The 23,894-nt window shown below is 39.0% G+C and overlaps 1 protein-coding gene across 1 annotated transcript; it reads left to right on the top strand.

Moving 5' to 3' along the window:
• The first annotated feature begins 1,143 nt into the window (after positions 1-1,143).
• Positions 1,144-12,371, top strand: LOC120287441 (salicylate carboxymethyltransferase-like). The gene is made up of 4 exons (XM_039300244.1): positions 1,144-1,545; positions 1,607-1,625; positions 2,725-2,824; positions 12,191-12,371. The coding sequence occupies exons 1-4, from the start codon at positions 1,144-1,146 to the stop codon at positions 12,369-12,371; spliced, it is 702 nt and encodes a 233-aa protein (XP_039156178.1).
• Positions 12,372-23,894: the final 11,523 nt, after the last annotated feature.

Raw genomic sequence — 23,894 nt, 5'->3', positions numbered from 1 at the left:
TTGGCCCGTGGTCGGCAACCCGACCACAAAGTGAGGGCTAGCGAGGGTGTCATGGCCTTCGCTTGTGGTTGGTGAGGGTCAATTTCGTCCTATTAGACCATATCACTTGTCGATTGAAAATTTAAATTACATCCCTAATTTGTAGACAATTTTTTTAATTAACAAAATATCTCTTGAAGAATGTACACTTGAGAGTATATAGAAGAATTAGATCTATAAAACCATTGCAACATCAAACAAATGATGTTTGATTTGGATTAATGCAGAAAATGCATGAGAAAACACTACCAAAAATATTCAAAACATATTGCATTTGTATCAATTCAATCTTAAATTTTCAATTTGACTAATTTAACCCTAAATCTTTTGATAATTTGCCAATTTAATCATTCTTGCCAATTTTGATTGAGATGTAGACACTAACTATCCTATGTGATACGGCCAACCCTTACAAGTACAGCTTTTATAATTTCAAAAAAAAAAAAAAAAGAATTTGTATTTTTTTCTTTTCCTTTTATTCTTTCTCTTTTTTTTTTTTTTTTTTCCAAGCCTAGCAAGTGCCAGAACTCTATTCAAGGCCGGCAAGAGCCTCATGGCTCATGCTAGGTCTAGGTGAGGGCCGCAACCCGACCCATGCCCAGTGGCCAACAAAGGTCATCGGCCCTTACCTAGGGTCAGCGAGGGACAGCCGGTTGCCAGACTTCATATAAAAGAAAAGATAAAAATGAAAACTATAAAAAAAATTAATTGTCCACGTAAACGCCGACCGTTTGACGTGACATTGCTAGTGTCCACGTCAATGATTTTCCGATCAAAATAGGTCGAAATGACTAAATTGGCAAATCATCTAAAGTTTCGGGACTAAATTGGTTAAATTGAAATATTTATAACTAAATTGGCACAAATTCAATAAATTTAAGATTTTTTTTTATAGTTTTCCCAAATGCATGGAGTTTGCAATCTTCAATCATTCTTTATTAACTACCCACTTATTTTAATCGAGAAGATATGTTAGACATTATAGGATACATGTGACAATTGAGATTTATTTCTTTGTAGATGAAAAAAAACTAAGAGATGAACCTTTTCTCTTTGTATTGAGTCAATGCTCTCTTTTTCATTTCTTAGAGAGAGGTAATATCGATGACAAAGCCCATAATAAAGGCTGCCATCACAGCTCTCTTCTCCACTGTCGCCGCCACCATCCCGGCAACCCTCACTATCGCAGACTTGGGCTGTTCCTTTGGCCCCAACACTTTCTTCGCTGTGTCCGAGATCATCAGCATCATGATCGATCTCTGCAATGCGAAGAAGCACGAGTTGCCGGAGTTCCAAGTGTTCTTAAGTGACTTCAACACCCTCTTCAGCAGCTTCTTACCGAGATTCCAAGAGAAGCTAAGTGAGCAAATGAAGAGCAAGTACGGAGCATCAGCGGCATTGGCATGCTTCTTCAATGGCGTTCCCGGTTCGTTCTGCGGGAGATTGTTTGCTCGGGAGAGTTTGCGCTTCATTCATTCTTCGTACAGCCTCCACTGGCTGTCTCAGGTAATTTTTTTGGCCCATAGTTTCATTTGCTAACAAACTCATTTATACTTTCTTTGTACAGCCTCCACTGACTGTATCAGGTAATTTTTTTGGCCCATAGTTCATTTGCTAACAAACTCATTCATACTCTCTCTCTCTCTCTCTCTCTCTCTCTCTCTCTCTCTCTCTCTCTCTCTCTCTCTCTCTCTCTCTCTCTCTCTCTCTCTCTCTCTCTCCAAGAGGGCTAGAGGGCTAGAGGAATGGCAAGATCGAGCCTCCTGGGTCGAAGAAGCGACGATCCTTCAAGCGAAGAGTATCGCCAATTTTAGGAGCTCTTAGCTATTGATCTCAATGAGATGATCACCGAGGTAAGTAAATTAAAAAGATCAAAGAAGTACTTGAATGGTCGCGGACACATTAGACATGAGGTAGTTTTTCTTATTGCCCGTGGTAAAAATTGTATTATACTTCCGTTGAACCCGGTAAGTGTTGTTAGTCCTCTAGGAATATCGTTTGTTTTCGCACTCCGAGACCAATCATAACCATCAATTAGAAAACAAAAAACAATGAGGGTAATGGTTACGGTTAATGATTATTCCTGATTCTACTGTACCTAAAGTACCTGTTAGATAAGCTCTAGCTATAGTTTTTGCATGAATTCTTAGAAAGAAAGCAACAGTGCAGTTTGGAAATCCTACATATTTAATCCGATTTCTCATCCTTATGAATTTTTTCAACAAAATCAGAGTACGAGAGACAAATTTATTAGGTATTTTAATTAAGTGCACACTCGGACCCTGTTAGGCATGGTGTAAAAAATGGAATGCACATTTTCATACTAGGAACAACACATGTGACATATCAGCAGTATGCAATAGTTGCACAGCCAATTAAATAAACAAGTAGCTATGACTTTTTTTTTTGTCAAAGTAACTATGACTTTTATTAGGATATTATACTGACAACTTATTGCCATTATTTCTTATTTTCAGTATAAAGATCTAACATACTAAGCCTATCATTGATGTAGGGACTCATAGGAGAAGAGAAACTAGACTCCTTCAACGTGCCTTATTACCCACCCTCACCAGAAGAAGTAAGAGGTCGAAAAGCAAGGGTCATTCTCAATCGATTACTTGGAGGTGTTCGAAATGAATCGGGATGTATTTGAGAAGGATTTCAACCCTAATGTTGTCTCAGAGGAAGTAGTAAACAGTATGGTTGGGTGCCTAAGAGCCATAGCCGAGCACTTGCTTGTTTTTCACTTTGGTGAAGAGATCATCAATGAGGTTTTCAAGAGGTTTAGGGCTAAACTTGGCGACCACTTGTCCAAGGAAAAGATTGCACTAGTCAATATCACAATCTCATTGAAGAAAGTTACCTAGATAAATTGCAAAAACTCACAAATAAATACATTACAAATGTATGTACTTCTGTAGTGAAGTTGAAATAAGAGTGCCATAATTGTGTTTACTATAGTTTGAAGCTGTGGCCGTTTCACTCGTATTGCTTCTAATGTCGTATCTTGAAAAAGAAAATGCAAGAGACGTGCACGTGTTTTTCTTTTTTTTTTTTTGGGGGGGGTCAAAAGAGACTCGCAAGTTGAAGGGATTGACATTTGGGATTTTCTTTCAAGGAATTTTTTTTTCGTATATCCCCATAACGCATCGGTTCAATTAAGTGAATTTGGTGTTTTCTTGATTTTTCCTTTTATGGAAGTAAAATTTCCATCCAGAGATATCTGAATGAATAAACATGAATTACTCAAAACCGAAATTAGAAACTCAACAGGAAGAGTTTCACAATAATGTCAACAAAACATATGAAAGGTTTTATTCCAATATATAGTGGTTATACCATCAAATTAGATTGAAAAAGAAAATTAATTTAAAGGCACATACATTGCTGATCATTGATTTGAAATTACAACTCGTATTCACCAAATCAATTGAGCTGAAAAGAACTTGAACAATATCTATTATTCTCGGCTTCTCTAGGTTAGTAGACTCTTATTTCCTCAAACAACAACAGCACTACACGATATAGGTTAGTAGACTCTAACTTGCCTCAAGTCCTGCGACGTTGACGGCGAGGGGGTGGCGCGGCGGTGCGGCAGCTGCAGCTCGGTCGGAACAGCTGGATCGGCGTGACAGGGATGGCGGCTGCTCGTGCACGGCGAAGGGGACGGTCCCTTTCTCCCTCTTTCGCTCTCGCGCGATTCCTCTCTCTCGGTTTCTCTCTCTCGCGCTCGCTGCTCGCTGTTCTCTCTCTCTCTCTTTTGCCGCTCTCCCTCTCTCTCTCTCTCTCTCGGTTTTGCTATTCCCGTCACTGGTTTTGGTCCAAAACCAGTCAACAAAAAGGAAAGCTTCAGCGGCAGAAGGAGGCGAGGACGGGTGGATGGGAAGGTGGCTTGCATGCTGTCCCGGACGCTCTCTCCGCTGGCCACCGAAGAGGGAGAGAGAAACGTGGATCCTTGGCGTGGCTTCTTCGACCGAAGAGAAGCCGTTCTTCTGCGTTGACGGCATGAGTCAACAGGGGCGATCCCGGTGGCAGCAGGGGAACGTCGATTGCTGGGGAAAGCACGGGCCACCATCTGTCCTCTCCATGCACGAGCGTGATTCCACGTGGTTGACTAATTAAGTCAACACTTTTTCCCTTCGGTGGCTGCAGCTCACGTGCGGTATGTGGCTTCAAGAAGGAAAGGATGCATGGGTCAACTCTCACATCTTTGGTTGACTCCTTCATACGTAGACCTTCAATTGTTGCGTGTGCATGGCGTGGGCTTCATTTGCTCGAACGGCGTGGCTTCTCCTTGGTCAACTTCTCCATTTAGTTGACCCCGAATTTGTTTCCGCTTGCCACCTCGCATGCTGCACGCAGGACGTGGCCTTTGCTGGCCGTTCGAAGCCATTCACGCCTCCTCCTCCGGTCAACAATTTCTTCAATTGTTGACCATCACAAAGACGTGGACGTGGGCTGCATGGGGTCAAAGGGTTTGCAGGGTTGACCGGCCAAGGAAAGAAAAGAAAACACGGCCGTCGGTGAGGCCGTTCGCCGGGGAGAAAAATCATGCATGAAGCTGTGTTGGTCCGCGGTCCTTTGCAGGGTAAACGGTTGGGAGTTGGCGTGAGGGAACGGGGAAGGTCTTCGACAATTTCTGTCGTAAACTTTCACGTACGCATGGCCGTTGCGGGCTACAGGCCTTCAACTCGATCAATTGGCGAGGCCGCTCGAGACTAATATCGGACGTGTGCAGGGCCGTGCATGGGAAATTTCTCTCCAAAAGTTGATGTTTCGGAATGACGGGTGGTGATGAAATGATGGCCTAATGCTATATCGACGATGACAATAATAAAATAGTGTCAGCAAATGGTGCCAATGACGCAGTTTCTCGATACTCCCATCAACCCGTGACGAGCCATTACTTATTCAAGGTTTGACGAAAACCCGGATGCCACAAAATCATCCAAAAAGTCTCAAAAATATTATATTGTGACCAATTCAGTCATAAACTTTCAATTTGATCAATTTAATCTTGACCATTTTGACAATTTACAAATGTAGTTATTGCAATTAATTTTAGCTAAAAATAGCTTATGTGGATGCCCGCCACCCTATTTTACATAGTCAGCACCAACGTAAACAATTTTGGAAATTTTCTCATCTTTTCTAATTTTTTTCTTTTATTTTATTTCCTTTTAATTTGTTTTCCTTATTTCCTTCTGCTAGCCTACGACTTCACCGGCCATTGGATGCAGCGCTATGAGACCTCATTGTGGCCAAGGAGGGCTACATCGCCCTCGATAGGTTTGGGCCACACAAGAGGGAAAAAGTACTAAAAAAGTCATAAACCTATTATATTGGTACCAATTCAATCATAAACCTTTCAATTGAACTAATTCAGTCTTAAACATTTCTCATTGGTACCAATTTAGTCCATTCGGCTAATTTTGGCTGGCCAGTGCTAACATGGATGTCTGCTAGTGGCTGAATATTAGCATTGGCCGGATACTGACGTGACAATTTTTTAATAATTTTTAATTTTTTTGAATTTTTTATTAATGTTTTCTTTTTTTTCTTTTTCTTTCTTTTTCTTTTCTCCTTTTCTTGTCTCTTTTCTTCCTCTTGAACTTTCTTTACGATGGCCAGCGAGCCTCCCGCGAGGGTCACAAGGCGAAGGTGGCCTCATCAATCATGGGCGATGTTGGCCTCACCTAGATCTAAGTAAAGCCGCCTCACCCGCAGCCCTAGGCGAGGGCTTCATGACCCTCACCAAGTGGCCGGCGAGCCTTGCCGGACACTACAAGGAAAGTTCAGAGAGAAAAAAGAGAGTAAAGAAAGGGGAAAAAAAAAGGAGAAAAAAAAATAAAATATATATATATATTTCAAAATTGCCATGTCAACATTCGATTAGCGTCACATCAGTAAGCACTAGACAAACTTGACTGGATGGACTGAATTGACACCAATGTAAAAAGATTTATAACTAAATTGATCCAATTGAAAGGTTTAGTACTAAATTAGTATCAATGAAATAGGTTACAGCACCCACCAATTCAATCATAAACTTTCAATTTGACCAATTTAATCTTGAACATTTTGACAATTTACCAATGTGGTTATTACAATCAAATTTTAGCTGAAAATAGCTAACGTGGACATCCCCCATCCTATGTGACACAATCAGCGCCAACATAAACAATTTTGAAAATTTTCCTTTCTTTTCTGAATTTTTATTTTATCCTTATTTCCTTCCACTAGCCCGCGACCTCGCCTGCCATTGGACGAGGGGCTATGAGCCCTTGTTGTGGCCAAGGAGGGCTGCACCACCCTTGTTAGGTTTGGGCCACATGAGAGTTGGAGAGGAGGGTGTCCAGACCCTGACCTGTGGCCAACAAAGCAAACCATTGCCGAGGCTATGGAACAATAGAGGGAAATAGGAAAAAAATAAGCAGTTAAAAAAAAATGGCACAAATTATTCATGTCAGTGCAGATCATGCTCATTTAACGTGTCAATAATTTCTAGCAGTATTAGGTTTAGGACTAAATCGGTTGCATTTAAAAAAATTTGGGTAATGATCCCTTGTGTGCTTAGCCCTATAGACAAGTCAAGCTACTCATGAACAAACTATTCAACTCGGATTCAGTTTCAAATGCTTTAGCAACTTGAGTATTTGATTGGATGAGGCTAAGCTCAAATATACTTGATTGGGCCTTGCCACAAGGTTCATAATAGTACTTATTTGACCCTCCAACATTTTGTCTTCTGAACAAAAATGGAAAAAGTCATTCCGATTCTTAATATTATGAGAAAATTTTTGAATAATTTCATAAGTTTATATTTGTACCCTTTTTTTACAAGTTTTAAGTGATCAACATCAAATAAAGCCGGATATTAATGTTTTAAAAATGTTTCTAATAAGAAATAGCCCTCTTAAACACAAATCGCATGTCACAATAAAGCTTAAATTCAAAATTTAATTTGCTAATTGAACTGGCTTGAGCTTGAGCTTATAAATCATTTTGTAATTTTTCTCTTTGATGAATTGGTAGTTTTGCTGCATTCTCAGGGATACATTCGACAATATAAGCTGATCTTTGGGTTTTGTGGTTAGGTCTCAACTTCATAAAACAACTTGATTATCTCAATATCATCATTGGGATTGGCTCTAAAACCATTACGGATCTTGTTAGTTTGTAACTTATGATTAACAATGCTAGCTCTACTTTGCTTAAATATATCATAAGACTTGCGCTATCATTTAAAGTTTCAAAGTGCAACATAATTTTTGGGAAGGAAATCGTTGATAACTAGCTTGCTAATTTTGGAAGTGATAAGGGCTTGGACATTAGATTCTTTTCATTATCTCCTAAAGAGTTACTTCTTATCTTATAAGGGTGGGCATGGTTCCCCAATTATGATGGAAACCTTAGTTCTCGATTCCATATTTTTGGAACATGTATTGTAGAGTTCAATTGCTAGTTCCCGGTTCCTAAGTGGGACCAAACCAAATTGAAAATCAAGAATCGAGAACAAGAGAACTGGACCAGGAAGCAGACATGAAAAGGCTTGGTGTATGAATGTTAGCTCTAATTCCAATACCCTTAGTGCATGTATCTCTTTCTAGACGCAAGGAGGTGAAAGTAAAATGCTCGCCCCGTGGTCTAAAGATCCAAACCAGACTGGAACAGATTTGTTTGTGTATTCACGCTTGATTTGATTGGCAAAAGGACCCTAAGTTGAGAATCTCATGAACTTTTCTCTTCTAAGCTGAATAGGAGTGATCTAGTGGTATGACTTATGCTCCGATCCATTCACTCCACAAGATTAGTGTGGGTTTTCCTCTTCCCTAGGTCATCACACTCTGGTTCCAACTTGCATCCTAAAAGAGTAAAAACAGTTATGGTCAAGTTCTACTTTTGATGACCGAAAACAAAGATTTTAAATATTTCGACTTTCAATTCATATCCAGGTGCGATTTTCCAATCGAATAACTTTTACTTGTGTGAAATCTTCATCATCGTCTATAGATTACAACACTTTGTCTTCCTCTCCCTAGATTCTCCAACATCATGGGAAGAAGGTATATGGGGAGAAGATTATCAGGCAGGAGAGCCTGTGCAAGGTCTTCCATTATATTCAGGGAAGATTATTGCAAAAAGATGCAACATAATCTCCAAAAAAAGATTCTCGCTTGTTAGTCAAGCTTGGAATCCGCTACCTTTATTGGGATATTTGAAGAAAAGAAGCACAGTTTGGAACCCAACCTATACAAGGTGAGCTACGGGCCTCGTCTAGTCTCCACTGGATATATTCTCGGGAGTACCCTAAAAAAAAAGGGAACCTTTCCTCTCCCCCAACCTATACAAGGTGAGCAACAAGCCCCACCCCGTCTCCATTGGATATATTCTCGGAAGTACCCTAAAAAAAAAGGGAACCTTTCCTCTCCCCAGCCATGTCAGGTTGAAAAAAGAGCACAGTGGAACAAGCAACATTAGTAGTGCCCGATTTTTCACTTATGGTGCGTTTGGTAACGTTTCTGTTTAAAAATTGTTTCAGGAAACAGAAATAGAAAAAGTGTTTCTGTTCCAGGGAATAATTTTTGAACAAAAAAAAACGCGTTTGGTAACTGTATAAAATTTCTGTTTATAGAATAGAAAAAGAACAGAAACACGTTTGGTAACTGCACAAAATTTATGTTCCTGGAATAGAAATGAACAAAAACACGTTTGATAACTGCACAAAATTTCTGTTCCAATTTTTTTTCAAGTTTTTTTTTTTTAATAAAGTGTAAACTTGGCATTGAATTATCATTCTCATGAAATGCTCATCAATTTAATTTTGTTCATAGTGAGTGAAAACAAACATTCTAAACATGATCGTATTTGCTTACTTGGAAGAAATTTTTTTAAGTTTGTACCAAAATTTTCCCAATTGCTTTTTTTTTTTTTTTTTAATAAAGTGTAAACTTGGTTTTGAATTCTCATTCTCATAAAATGCTCATCAATTTAATTTTGTTCATGGTGAGTAAAGTCAAACATTCTGAACATGGTTATAAGTGCATACTTTGAAGAAAATTTTATAAATAAACTTTGTACCAAATTTTTCTCACGTGCCTTTTTTTCAATAAAGTGTAAACTTGGTATTGCATTATCATTCTCATGAAATGCTCATCAATTTAATTTTTTTCATGGTGGGTGGAGACAAACATTCTGAACATGGTCATGTGCATACTTGGAACAAAATTTCGTAAGTAAAATTTGTACAATAAGAGCTAGCTAAAAGAAGAATATCTTATAGATCTCTACATAGACCCTTTCATACATAACATCACAATAATGAAGTAATATAGTTCATTGTTCAACTTCATCACATTGAATTTGATAAGTGAGTACTTAAAAACAAAATTACAAAAGTCGGAAACACAAAGTCATGAAATCTCAGGCATATTATGATCCCTTGCCATTTTATTTGCAATCCTTGTCCTAAGCATGTTTATTCCAGGTGCATCATGCAATGTATCATCTGCAACCTCCACTTTTGTAGGTCCGCATGGATACTCCGGATCTCCATATAGGGAAAAGTTTCTATCCATCGCATCTTGATCACGAATGTAATTATGGAATCTTCGACCAGTTGAGCATCATATGAGTTATGAATTAAATCAATAACATAAAACCATAAGAACTACACGCCATACACAAAATCAGCATGGTAACCTATATGGATCCGTATACCCTATCCTATTTTGTGCACGGTCCAACTAAATTATAAGATCTCTAAGATTAAGACAATGAAAAAACAAGCCGAAAGGCCAACCTTAGCGTGCGGATAACTGTTTCCAAAGTCAGCAAATTGCGATTTATGTGGCAAGGACTGGCAAATTGTGGACAGAGCAAGGGAAAAAAAATACGTCTTCGTGGATTGGCACCGGCAAGGCGGAACTTTGGATGGATCCACCGAAGTTCTCAAAGCATCAGCGTCGATAATGGATCCACCAACACCAGCATTGTTCACCTGGGAAGGAGACAACTAATTGAGATAGAGTGAGAAACAAGGAAAAGAGAAGGAAACAGTCACCAAAATGAGTGCAAATATGCAAGAGGCTTCCACAATACAGGATAAATTTTAATTCCACATTGCAACAAAAATCAAATGATGGAGACGGACATTATCATTGCCAAAAATCACTGTACCAAGCCTATTTTGGCAAAAAGAATCCTTTGAAAATGATTATTTAAGTTTCACAACTTTTATAAAGTAATTAGTTAAATGATTTCAATGACTTAACTTGCCAGAAAATGTAACGTGTTACTTTAATAATTAAAGCTCACGAAAATCACTTATGCACACATTTTGTAGAAGTTTTGATATTAAGTCTATCATTCCTAATGCTTTGGCACTATACTTTTAAAATTATATGGCACAATTTGTGTTCCAAACAACATTGTTGAATGCATTGATTTTCCCGGATTAAGAAATTAGGATTAAATGCCCAAACGTGCCTTAGCATTGTAGTTTATTTTACGAGGCTCTTGTTCAATCTCAAAAATAGTGCAAGGTTAGAGAAGAAGCGATGCGAAACTAAGGATGGAAGGTGAACAAAAATTTTCTTACTTCTTTATTGGAGGAAAGCAAATGAGCTTTTGTGATTTTAAGTGAAATTATTTAGAGAGAGATGTTTCCTCCATTAATTTGCTTCCGAGTCATAGGAGAAAAAAAGATATAGAAAATTGCGGCAAAGCTAGAATGTTTAGCTCATTACGTCAGTCTTGTCAAAATTCTCATTTTAAAATGTTAATTGTCATTACTTTACAAATAATCAACTCAATGCCAAATTTTTTTGAAACAATAACCTTAACAGCAAAAGTTTCTGAAAACTTCCATTTAAGTGGCTTCAGCAAATCACGTTGTAAATTTTATTATGAAAATTGTCATGCTAGATTTTCCAATTAGCTAAATTGTCAGAGCACTTAATTGATCAATTTTTAAAAGTTATAACACACTAATGATCATTTAAAAAAATTGACATTAGAGTGGGCGCATAGAATAATTTCAACATTGATACTTGTTTTCCCAATCTAGTGGTTAGGATATTTAGTAATAGAAAGGATGAGATTTTGAGAGGTCATTTTCCTCTCTTCAGTTATGTAAAATAAACTCCAAGTCTATCATTTGAAAGTATTTGCGTGTTTTAAATACTACTTGTATGATTTTTCCATTTATCGTTTGATCAATAAGAAAAATTGACTCGCTTCTTATAATTACATTTATTTTATCCAATGATTATCTTGTCAATATTTGTAAGAACCCAGTTTGGTTTATGTCGCCTAAGCTCCCAAAAAGAGTACCCTAGTAATCACATAATGTGATGACAATTTAGAATTAGGTGTTTTCTCAACTGGGACTCTTCCATGCAATCTAAAATTTTGGGATATTCTAAACTTCCGCTTAAGGAACGACATACTTGTTAGTCATCAAACAATACTCTCTGTTTAATGTGTCATTCATACAATCATGTTACCTTATTGTTTGATCAACAGGATTGACACTAATACAGAAATTAACAATATTGGGATGCATCCACCTATGCATCAAGCTCTCCTAGTTGCAACACAATCCAAAGATCTTCAAGAAGTTCAATAATCAATATCATTAGGAACTCGCATCGCTCCGCTTGCTCGAGCGTGAGCAACTCGCCGCTCGCTCGCTCAAGCGTGAGCAACAGCCGAGCGAGCAGAGAAGCAAGTCTACTCGCTCGAGCGTGAGCAGCAGTGAGTGAGTAGAGAAGCAAGTCCGCTCGCGCTCTGCTCGCTCGAGCGTGAGCAGCAACGAGCGAGCAGACGCTCGCTGCCCGCTCGCTCGAGCGTGAGCAGAAGTGGAGCGAGTAGAGCAGAGCTTGCTACAAGAAAACACTCGAGCGAGCTGCTCATCTAGGCGAGCGTGCTCGTCCAAATCTCGGGCAGCACGCTCGCAGATCCGGGCAAGCGTGCTCATCCAGATCTCAAGCGAGCAGACGAGCCGCGCCGCAGATCTGGGCGAGCAACGGTGCCCTAGATCTGGGCAAGCGCTGGCTCAAGCGAGCCCTCACGCTCAAGCTCCGAGCAGCCATCGCCTAGATCTGCGAGGGGTGGCTCTCGCCGAAGCCCTCGTCAATCGGTGAAGGAGGAGCAGTGAGCAGGTTCGCCTGGTGAAGGAGCAGCGGCTGTCGGCGCCGGAGAGGACGACAGTGGAGAAGCCGGATGGTCTCGAGACAGAGGCGGCTGTCAGCACCGGAGAGTGGGAGGTGCTGGAGAAGACGACGGTGGAGAAGATGCAGGAGGAGAGGCGGTGTTCGAACGGCTGAGCAAGAAACAGAAAAGAAACACGAGAGCTGATGTTTTTGTTCCTTTTTTGTTCTTAAAATGTGTTTCAGAAACATTCTTTTGTTTCTTGTTTTTGTTCCAGATGTGTTTCTAGAAACAAAAAAATAATTTTGGAACAAAAACGCAAACAAACGCATTTCTGTTACTTTTTTGTTCCCAGGAACAAAAAAAACAAAAAAAAAATGTTTAAAAACAGAAAAAAGAAATCAAAACAAACAGACCCTTAATGTAAAGCCCCGACCGTGGGAATAGTGAATTGGATAACAACATTCGAGATTAGTTAAAAGCAAAAGGCCTTGCCTATATCAGTGGGAACTACGCATGCATCCTCAAATATATGTGGTGAGGTCTTTTAATAACTAGTTTAGTTTAATTAAAATTAATTATAATTTAAAACTCTTATTATTTTGTAATCAACTATGTTTGTTGTTTCTGTAGATTTCAAGTGGTTAGAATTTGGAGTAACTTTTTATGAATGATTGAGGACTAAAGTTCTATAATTTAGATTTTTTGTCACGTGTTTTGAATTTCTTATTATTTATTTCATTGTGTGCATCCATCTTTTATGGATTGTTGCTATTGACAAATAAATATTTTTTTTATTGCATTCACTTTCATTCGGTTTAACAAAAAATGAAACAAAAAACTGTAGAAAAAAAATGAAACAAAAAAAGAACAAACTAATCAATTCTCGCCCTAGAACCGATTGATAGGTTTCACGCACGGGATGCTAAGTATCAAGGTATGCAAGGTAAATTTAAAAACTGGAGAACTGGGTTCGACGGGGTAGGTTAGAGATCAAATGTGAAATTGCTCACTCGTTAATATTTTATTAGGTGATAGAATAGGGATAGTATTGAACTAGTCTAGTGGTTATTTGGAGCTGAGTTGATGAACGACTCCCACGGTCTTTCTCACCCCCAAAACACACAAAAGAACAAAGAGGACACTTCGATCCCTCTTTGAAAATAGCGTTTAGATTTGCATCGCATTCAAGATTCTTCATTTGGAACTTCTCTCTCGGCAGCCAATCGCCAAAAGGCATTAATCCGCTCTCTTCAAGAATTTTTTTTTAAAAAAAAAATGAAGAGAGAGAGAGAGAGAGACAGAAAATTCCGCCACAAAAAGAAAGAAACTTTCGGATTTCGACATGTCGATTGATTTTGGCCTCTACTCGCTGTAAGTTACCCCCGCTTCTCTGCTCCCGCGTTAACCCAAGATGCCCGGCTCCCCACTATCGTACATTAACCAAGTTTTAGCGCTTTACCCAAGTTTCTTTCTTCTTCAAAGGTCAAACCTTTGAGGCGGAATCCCACTTTGGCGCTCGATTTCCGCTGCTCGAGATCGGCCATGGTGGGTCTGGCTCGTGCGTGCTCGCTCGTGGGAAAGGCAAAGTCTTGAGTTGAAGGCCCATGGCTGAGACCATGAGAGCTGCTTCTTACGGAAGTGGTGGTGGTGGCAGCGGCGAAGATATTAGGATTCTTGAACAGGAAGGTTTTATTGATGGATCGGCTGGTGGTTCGGAATCGACCCTTAATCATCTCGTTGGTGCCTTCTCCGTTTGGTCTTTTACGTTTAGAAAATATGCTGATTTTGTTGCCTTTTCTTGCAAAATTTACAGTTTGAGACAGCGTGTGCTGTGTGCTAGGAATTTAGGAACAAGGCTTTTGATCGTTACAGTTTCTGGGTTCTTCATTTAAGCCAAGCTAGTTGCACTAGTTAGGTGGTTAATCTTGTGCTTCCCCGTTTCGTGTCTCTGTTTGCTTGAAATTTTCCGGTGATTGTACTGCCTTATTGGAGTTGAATTGTCAAACAAAGCTTCATCAATCAAAGCCCGACTAAAGTTGGAAATGAAAATACAGTCTAGAAGGGCAAAGCTCTCCACATGCTTTGCAATGCGTTGGACGGCTATTTTCTTTTTCGTAAAAGAACAGCTTCTTCTAGCATGATTGGCTCATCTACTCAGAAAAGCTCAGAATGCCATAGGCAGTCGTATACCTATCGCCCCTGTGTGTTACCTTCCAAGAAAATCTTTGCTGATGATTGCAGATCAAGTGGCTCGTTGCTGGCGTTTTTGGTGCCATCACTTTATTGAGGCATGATGCTGAATCTCGGTGGGCTTCCATGGGTTCGGATGTAAATAGCATGCTTTTGGTCGTACTTGTTGGAGAAATCTTTCTGGAATATTTTGAAGCTGACAAAACGTTTCTATCAGTCTAGTCTGAAGATTTGCAGACTCTTCTATTAAAGTCTGAAGACCTCCGGATTGCTAGACTCAAGATTCAAAGTCTATTCGCATTGACAGTTTCTAATCCGTTGAAGAAAGGCTATCCAGAACTGAGTGCTTCATTAAGGATTTGGCCTTATCGATTGGAGAAGATCTCTAGGTTGGATATGACATAACGGATTCCTTTATTCAAATCAAGATTGATTGAGGATCCGATGATTGGCGAAGTATTATTTGAAGGTTCTACTTATGGAAACCAAGATCCTGATTGTATGGGCGAGCAGGATTGATGGGCTATCGACATGTTCCTTTAATAACTCGAATGATCTTTCTAATTGATTCTGTCCAACGGGAGGATTGGAAGAATTCCTTTGGTAAGTGCCAACGGGTATGATGGCACAAAGGAGTATAAAAGGAAGACGTTCCAGTTGTTCGAGGTGGTGCACGATAGAAGAATTCCAAAGACTGAAGCTCTTTGATTCTTAGTCAATTCATTTACTGAGCGAAATCTTGTACGCAAAAGAGAATCTATATTTTGAGATACCTTGAGGAAGTGTGGTAGAATATCTACACCGTGGAATCAAGGGAAAGCATTGCTGTAATATCTCTTTTGTTCATAGTGAAATCCACCCGGTGGGTTGTCAGTGCGAAAGAGTGGACGTAGGCTTGGAATAAGCTGAACCGCTATAAACCTTGTGTTCAATTTTCTCTTCCCTACTCTCTGTTTTACTTTGATCATAGTTCGTTTTGTTAACTAAAGGAGAGCTTCCTTTCTATTGTTTGCCTAGTATTGCTTTCATATCTCGAGAAATTATTTTTACACCTATTCACCCCCCCTCTAGGTGCTTACTAGCTATATCAATTGATATCAGAGCTTGTGTACTTACTTTGTTTGAAGTGTTTTACTTCAGAGTTAAAGATCCATGGCTAGTATGCTAGCTCCAGGGCTGGTGGAAGGGCAAAGCAATACCAGACCACCTTACTTTGATGGAAAGGATTACAACATCTGGAAAAACAAGATAAAAGCGTTCCTACGATCAAAGGATCCTCTGGAATGGGACGTTGTAGAAAAAGGAATCACTCCTAAAGCTGCATCTGTCTCAGAGAGAGGAAAAGAAACTATTGAGTCAAGTGAAATGACTCAAAGAAGATATAATCAAGAGACAAGCTCTTGATGCAAAAGCAATTTATTCTTTATATTGTGCTTTGTCACCTACTGAATATAATAGGATATCTTCTTGTGTTACAGCAAAAGAAGTCTGGGATAGATTACATATCACCTATGAAGGAACTAATCGAGTGAAAGAGACCAAAATCAACATTCTCCTCGGTCAATATGAAGCCTTCAAAATGAAATCAGGAGAATCTATAACTGACATGTTTAGTCGTTTTATAGAAATCGTGAATGGTCTTGAAAATCAAGGTCAACCAATTTCTGATCCCATGAAGGTAAACAAGCTACTGTGTGGACTCTCCAAGGATTGGAATCACATAAAGACCTCAATAAGAGAGACACAAAGAATCATGCCACTATCTGTCGATGAGTTGGTTGGAACTCTTCAGTCTTATGAAGTGAAACGAATCAATGAAGACGAAGATCCTAAAGGTAAGAAATCCATTGCATTAAAATCCAATGATGATTCTCGATGTCACAGATTATTGGAAGACGATATGGACGATGAAGAGCTTGCTCTCATGATAAGAAGATTTGTAAAGCTAAAGGAAAAGGAAGAAGATTCAATCCAAAGAAACAGAGTTTTCAAAAGCAACAGACCAAATCTGTTGATGATGATGAATCAAACAAAGATGTAGTCTGCTTTTGAATGTAAGAAAAGGGACACATCGACCCAACTGTCCTCTTCCGAGAAAGAAGAAAGGAAAAGCTGAAAAGTATCGAAAGGCTCTTAAAGCGTAAAACTGAGTGATACAGAGTGTGAAGAAAGTGATGATAATTATGCCAATATATGTCCGATGGCACAATCGGATTCGGATTCAAACTCCGAGACAGACTCAGATTCAGACAGTGAATTTGAGGTAAGTAACTTTAAAATCCCTGTTAAAGTTTCTAAATATATTGATGAGCTGTGTTTTAGTCTTAAGACTTCTCTTAAAAGGATTTCCGAACTTAAAAAGGAAAACTCTGCACTAAAACAACAGGAAAATGTTTTGAAAGAAAAGTTGAAATGTTTAGACATGAATGTTTCTACTCTTAAAGAAAGCGAAGATAATCTCTTGAAAGAAAATGCATTTTTAAAAATGACTTATCAAATATTTCAAAAAGATTTTCAATAGGATTCGAGAAACTTGAAAAATTTCTTTCGCACAAAGACCTTATTTCAATAAATCTGGTTTAAGAATGACAAGAGAAACCATTCCTTTAATTGATTTTCCTAAAGTGAAGGAAAGAATTAAGCAAAGACCTACAAGAGATGCTTACAAAAATCATTTCAAAAGGTTTTTGTAAAACCAAAGAGGTCGAAATGCTCTCGATGTTCAAAGTGCAATAGTGCAGATCATTTTGAAAAAGAGTGTCCTATGGTTTGGAAACATGTTAAGAAAGTATGGGCAAAAACCGCATATCATACTAACACCAATGGACCCAAGAAAATATGGGTACCAAAGAAAGCTTGAGTTTATTTTTTAAATGCAGGTCACTATCAAGAAAAAGGTAAAATGGTATCTGGATAGTGGATGCTCAAGACATATGACAGGAGATTCAAATTGCTTCATAAAGCTCGTTCAAGTAAATGGTGGAAAAGTCTCATTTGGAGGAAAAAGCAAAGGAAGAATTGTGGGATTTGGAACTGTAAAGATTAGAAACCTCACAATAAGCAATGTTTCCCTAGTAGAAGGACTCAACTACAATCCGCTCGCATCGGGCCACCGTGTGATACTAGTTTCAAAATCAACTTTCAAGAAGGAATATGTTCAGGAACCAGTAAAGATTCTACTCAGTCATTCATGGGCCGAAGACATGGAAATATCTACCTCTTGGATGTGAAACCAGATGAATCGTAATGTCTAATCTCAATTCAAGAAGAAGCGAGCTTATGGCACAGAAAGCTTGGGCACATCAATATGAAGCAGATAGCCAAAATTTCAGCAAAGAAGCTTGTTCGTGATCTACCCAATTTATCATACCAAAAGTCTGATCTATGTACACCATGCGTATTGGGAAAGCAGGTAAGAAATTCCTTTAAACCAATAAATCAAGTTTCCACTAATCGTGTACCGCAGCTTTCGCATATGGATCTCTTCGGACCAACCAGAACTCGAGCATTGGAGGTAAGAAATATTGCCTAGTAATTGTGGATGACTACTCACGATTTACTTGGGTATATTTCCTGGCAAGTAAGTCTGAAACCTTCTCTTACTTTGAAAAGTTTGCTAAAAAGGTTCAAAATGAAAAAAGGGTATGTTATCTCTAGTATAAGAACAGACCATGGAGGTGAATTTGAAAATCAAAATTTTACAAAATTCTGTGATGAATATGGTTTTTAGCATGTGTTCTCCTCTCCATATACTCCAGAGCAAAATGGAGTTGAGGAAAGAAAGAATAGATCGCTTCAAGAAATGGCTAGAACTCTTTTAATTGAAAGTAACATCTCTTCACGATTTTGGGCTGAAGCAGTTTCAATAGCATGTTATATTATCAATAGAGTTTTTCTAAGGCCTATTCTGAAAAAACCCCTATGAGTTATTCAAAGGAAAGAAGCCTATTGTTTCATATTTTCATGTGTTCAGATGCAAATGCTTTATATTGAAAAATGCAAATGATAGAGTTGGTAAGTTTGAAGAAAAATCAGACGAAGGCATCTTCCTTGGATATTCTACCTCAAGCAAAGCCTACAGAGTCTATAACAAGAAGAGTCAATCTGTGGAGGAATCAATGAATGTCAAATTCCAGGATTCTATGCAAAATGAATCTGTTCAAACTCATCTTGAAGAATCTGAACCTGCTCCAGACTCTACAAAGTATAAATCTTAAGAAGCAGCTCAAACTCGAAAGACCAAAGCAACAAATGGTTATTGAAGATTCAAATGAAGGAAGTGATCATCAACCCGACAAATCAACCAAGAATCGGAAGCATAAGTCCAGTCATCCCAAAGATCTCATTATTGGCGACATTAATGAAGGAATTCGCACAATATCCAAAAGGTGCGAAGAGTCTAGTGTTGTGGCTCTTATTTCTGAAATAGAACCAAAAAGCATAGAAGAAGCTTTATCTGATGAAAGTTGGATTGAAGCTATGCAAGAAGAACTCAGATAATTCAAGTATTAATGATGTCTGGGAGTTGACTCCTAAACCAAAAGGTAAATCTATTATTGGAGCTAAATGGGTTTTCAGGAACAAGATGAACGAAAAAGGAAAAGTCGTAAGAAACAAAGCAAGACTCGTGGCCAAGGGATATACGCAAGAAGAAGGGATAGACTATAACGAGACAGTAGCAAGGTTAGAAGCAATTCGATTATTACTTGCTTTTGCTTGTTATAAAAATTTCAGGTTATTCCAAATGGACGTCAAAAGTGCTTTCCTGAATGGATTTATCCATGAGGAAGTCTATGTGGAACAACCACTTGGGTTTGAAGACCCAAGGAAGCCGACTCAAGATTCGACCGAAAAAGCCTTGTATGGTTTAAAGCAAGCACCTCGAGCTTGGTACGACAGGCTGAGTAAGTTTTTAATTCAAAATGGCTTTGTAAAAGGTAAAGTAGACACTACTCTGTTTATCAAAAGAGAAAGCAAAAGTTTTCTGCTTATTCAAATATATGTTGATGATATTATTTTTGGATCCTCTAATGAAAGTTTGTGCAAGAAATTCTCTAAGTCTATGCAGGATGAATTTGAAATGAGCATGATGGGTGAACTAACCTTCTTTCTTGGACTTCAAGTGAAACAATTGAAGGAATGGACTTTTATTCATCAAGAAAAATATGCTAATGATCTTGTCAAAAAGTTTGACTGGAAAATTGCAAAAGACTGATATACCAATGTCAAGTTCCTTGAAGATAGACAAAGATGAAGGAGGAAAGAAAGTTGACCAGAAACTATATAGGTTTATCATCGGTTCACTTCTTTATCTTATTGCTTCTAGACCCGACATTTTGTTTAGTGTTTGCATTTGTGCTAGATTTCAAGCAGACCCTAAAGAATCTCATCTAAGTGCTGCAAAGCGTATTATCAAATACATTGCCTCAACTTCAAGCGTCGGCCTTTGGTATCCTAAAAATGGAGACTTTACTCTTCTTGGATACTCAGACGCAGATCTAGCCGGTTGCAGAGTTGATAGAAAGAGCACCTCGGGTACCTGTCAGTTACTTGGAAGCAGGACAGTGTCTTGGTTTTCAAGGAAGCAAAATACAGTAGCTCTTTCTACAGCAGAGGCAGAGTATATAGCTCTCGGAAGTTGTTGTTCACAAATTCTATGGATAAAACAATAGCTAAGAGACTTTGGAATTGAAGATTCATGCACGGAGATTAACTGTGACAACACCAGTGCAATCAATCTTACAAAAATCCAATTCTTCACTCAAGAGCAAAGCATATAGAGATTCGACATCACTTCATTAGAGATCATGTTCAAAATGGAGAAGTTTCGATTCAGTTTGTTGACTCAAAGAACCAACTGGCGGATATATTTACGAAGCTTTTGGAGAAAAATCAATTTGAAATCATCCGTTCCAGACTCAACATCTTGAAGCTTGAAGAAGTTAAAGTCTAGAGACTCTCAGACTCAGACAATCATGGTTCTTGACTGTAAGTTATTTTATTAAATCTCGGAAAGGTACGATCATTTATCTATTGATTTATGCTATCTTCAATTTCTGTGAAAAGTGCAATTTTTCCTTTTCAAAAAGAGTTAATTTTTCTTTTAAAAGGCTTTTAAAAAGTTATCTATTTTTGAAAAAAAGGCAGTTATTTTTAAGAGGCATCTTTTCACTTTCCTTTACGACGTTTAGTATTCTCCCTTTTCGACTGAACTATATACAGTCGATTTCTCTTCACTTAACTCCAAAACCTAAAAAGCATCGATCTTCCATTCCTGTCTTCCTCCCTTGTTTAATCTTCGAAAAGTTGTCATCTTTCTTGGGAAAGTCAAGCAATGAATCTTTCGAAAACTGAGAAAGATGTCGTCTTCAAGAAAGTCTTCGAGGATCGCAAGGTGGGACCACGGCGAATGAGTGAGGGGCCTACTCACTTTGATCTCACCGAGGAAGAGGAGTCACCAAGTCGCAGCAAGAGCCCACAACATTCTCAGCAGTCATTCTCCACCATCTAGTCCATTGTGGTGCTGGTCATCAACAAGAGGAAGAAATCGTTGAAGACGCAGATCCTGTAAGAATTCAAAGGCCCTCCTTTATTTATAAGCTTTACCGTGCTTTAAAGAGGATTGGTACTCCATTGAACTACATCGATGAGTTTCTTAAGGACAAGGGATATGGGAATGAGTACATCTTTTTGCGAAAAATGGAGCGTCTGGGAATTGCTCCTAAGGGGTTGGCAGAAGAAACCCTTGCAAATATCCCAAGTGATCCGCGTGTTGGGGGATTTAATCCGATAGATGGGAATGATGATGACAAATTGTACAGCCAATTTCAACCGAGAATGGGTGTTGCGGCGAAAATTCGAGGAAAAAGGACAGAGTTGTTTAGATCGAAGGAACATAAGGATCTATACTCGAAATTGTTGAAGCATGGGGTGATAAACCCTAGGAGTGTGGATTTTGATTTCCTTGATGCTGTGAATGTCAATTTGAGGGAAAAGTTCAGTTTTCTTCAACTTGAACAGTTTTGCTCTGACACCACAGAAGCCTATGCTCAATTAACTGCATATTTCTATTCAAATCTTAGTTTCTTGGATGCGAATAGAATCTCTTTCAGTGTCCGAGATCAGGACTTTGTGGTGGATATGGATATGCTGGCAGATGTGATTGGGGTTGAGAGAGGGAGATAGCAACCCATCAGTGTCTCTATAGCTCGTGCCACATTGGAACTTGTTAAAGACAAAAGGACGAGAGGGAAGGATTTCCTACTCAAGGATGCATGCGTTCAACATTACGCTTCACAAGATTGTGATCAATTGCCTCGCACCAAATCAACTTCCAAGACGATGTTTCAAACTCGAGGCAAAGCCGATGTACGCCATCAATGCTGGGAAAAAGTTTTCTCTTCCTCACACTATTCTCGTTCCACATGTATAGAGCGGTGGTGAAGGACAAGGGCCAACTTCTTTATCCAAGTCTTGTGTCAAAGATATTCGACATTTGAATATTCAGCCTCCACAAATTCTCTCTGTGTTCGATCGTGTGAAAAATGGTGGTAGGACTGAAAATGGTGTCCAAAATGCGTCCGAAAGAACTCGACAAAGCGTTGGAGAAATTTAAGGAGAAAACTCTGTCAAAACTCATCAAGTCTCTTCGCAGCGAAAAGAAAAGGGAAGGAGCCCATGGTTGCTCCATCCAAAAAGAGAAAATCTCTCATCATTGATGAAGATGATGAGGATGACCTCACCATTTCTGCTATAGCATTGAAGAAGCTGAGTCGTTCTATTCCAGAATCAATGGAACGACAGGAGAGAGAAGCAGAGGAGAGAGAAGGACAGGAGAAAGAAGAAGAAGAGACAGAAGCAGAGGAGCAAGAAGCAGAAGAGAAGGAAGAAGAGGAGAAAGAAGCTGAAGAAAGAGAAGCAGAGGAGGAAAGGTTTGAAGAAGAAGAAGAAAGAGAAAATCAAGAGGAAGGAGAGCATGAGGAACACTCTTCTCCACCTGAAGCCATGGAAACAGGGGGAGATAGTGAGAAAAGAAGAATGTCCTCATATCATGTTAACAGTGAAGGAGTCAGCCGCTCTCCAGCAGATCCAGAGGACATCCATGCCTCTCAATTTCCTGAGGAGGAACATGATGCTTCATCGCCAAATCTGCGTGATTATGCTGATATACCATCTTCTGCCTTTACTCCATCAGATCGTGCCGAAGCCAGTACGCAGACTGATAACTCAGTAGATTTTCGCATAATCATTGATGTTCTCTTGGAAATGCGGGGTCAGATATATGCTTTGGAGTGCGAAGTTCAGAACTTGAAGAATGCAGGACAAGCTTCTTCCGTTTCTTATCCGATCGATCCAAGCCCTTGCTCTTCGATTCAAGCCAATGCTAAAGGTGAAGAGGTGGATCAACCGAAGGAAGAATTGAAAAAGCCGGAAGGCATCATCCACCCATGGGAGATTTCCAGCTTGTTCGCGTTCCCAAGCAAACTTGACTCCATTCTATTCCCATCTCAACCTTTTTATGATGACAAAAAGGGGAGAGATGCGAGATTTGAAATCTTTGAACTTAAACTTGTTGAATTTTTAGTTTGTTTTGATGTTTGACTTGTGTGTCTGTGTCTGGATGTGAACTGACTGAATGTGGATTTGGATTTGACTGCTGCTTATATTAAGAACTATTGATATCTTATGAATGGCTTTATTCTCATGCAAAACTAACATATTTTCTGTGGTTGCAGATTCTAGTGTTATCATTAAGTCATTAATCTTTATGAGATATCCATATTTGCTTGAGTAATGTTTTGTAGGTTAAAGTTATTCAAATTTGCAGGAAAGTTTTGTCACCATCAAAAAGGGGGAGATTGTTGGAGAAATCTTTCTGGAATATTTTGAAGCCGACAAAACATTTCTATCGTCTAGTCTCAAGATTTGTAGACTCTTCTATTAAAGTCCGAAGACTCCGGACTGCCGACTCAAGACTCAAAGTCTATTCGCATTGACAGTTTCTAATCCGTTGAAGAAAGGCTATCCAGAACTGAGTGCTTCATTAAGGATTTGGCCTTATCGACTGGAGAAGATCTCTTGGCTAGATATGACATAACGGATTCCTTTATTCAAATCAAGATTGATTGAGGATCCGATGATTGGCGAAGTATTCTTGGAAGGTTCTACTTATGAAAACCAAGATCCTGATTGTATAGGCGAGCAGGATTGATGGGCTATCGACATGTTCCTTTAATAGCTCGAATGATCTTTCTAATTGATTCTGTCCAACGGAAGGATTGGAAGAATTCCTTTGGTAAGTGCCAACGGGTATGATGGCACAAAGGAGTATAAAGGAAGACGTTGAGTTGTTCGAGGTGGTGCACGATAGAAGAATTCCAAAGTCCGAAGCTCTTTGATTCTTAGTCAATTCATTTTCGAGCGAAATCTTGTACGCAAAAGAGAGTCTATATTTCGAGATACCTTGAGGAAGTGTCGTAGAATATCTACACTGTGGAATCAAGGGA

The sequence above is a fragment of the Eucalyptus grandis genome, chromosome 8, assembly GCF_016545825.1.
Source record: "Eucalyptus grandis isolate ANBG69807.140 chromosome 8, ASM1654582v1, whole genome shotgun sequence".
NCBI lineage: Eukaryota > Viridiplantae > Streptophyta > Magnoliopsida > Myrtales > Myrtaceae > Eucalyptus > Eucalyptus grandis.
Note: the sequence above shows the minus strand (reverse complement) of the source record. Positions and strands in the feature narration are given on the sequence as shown.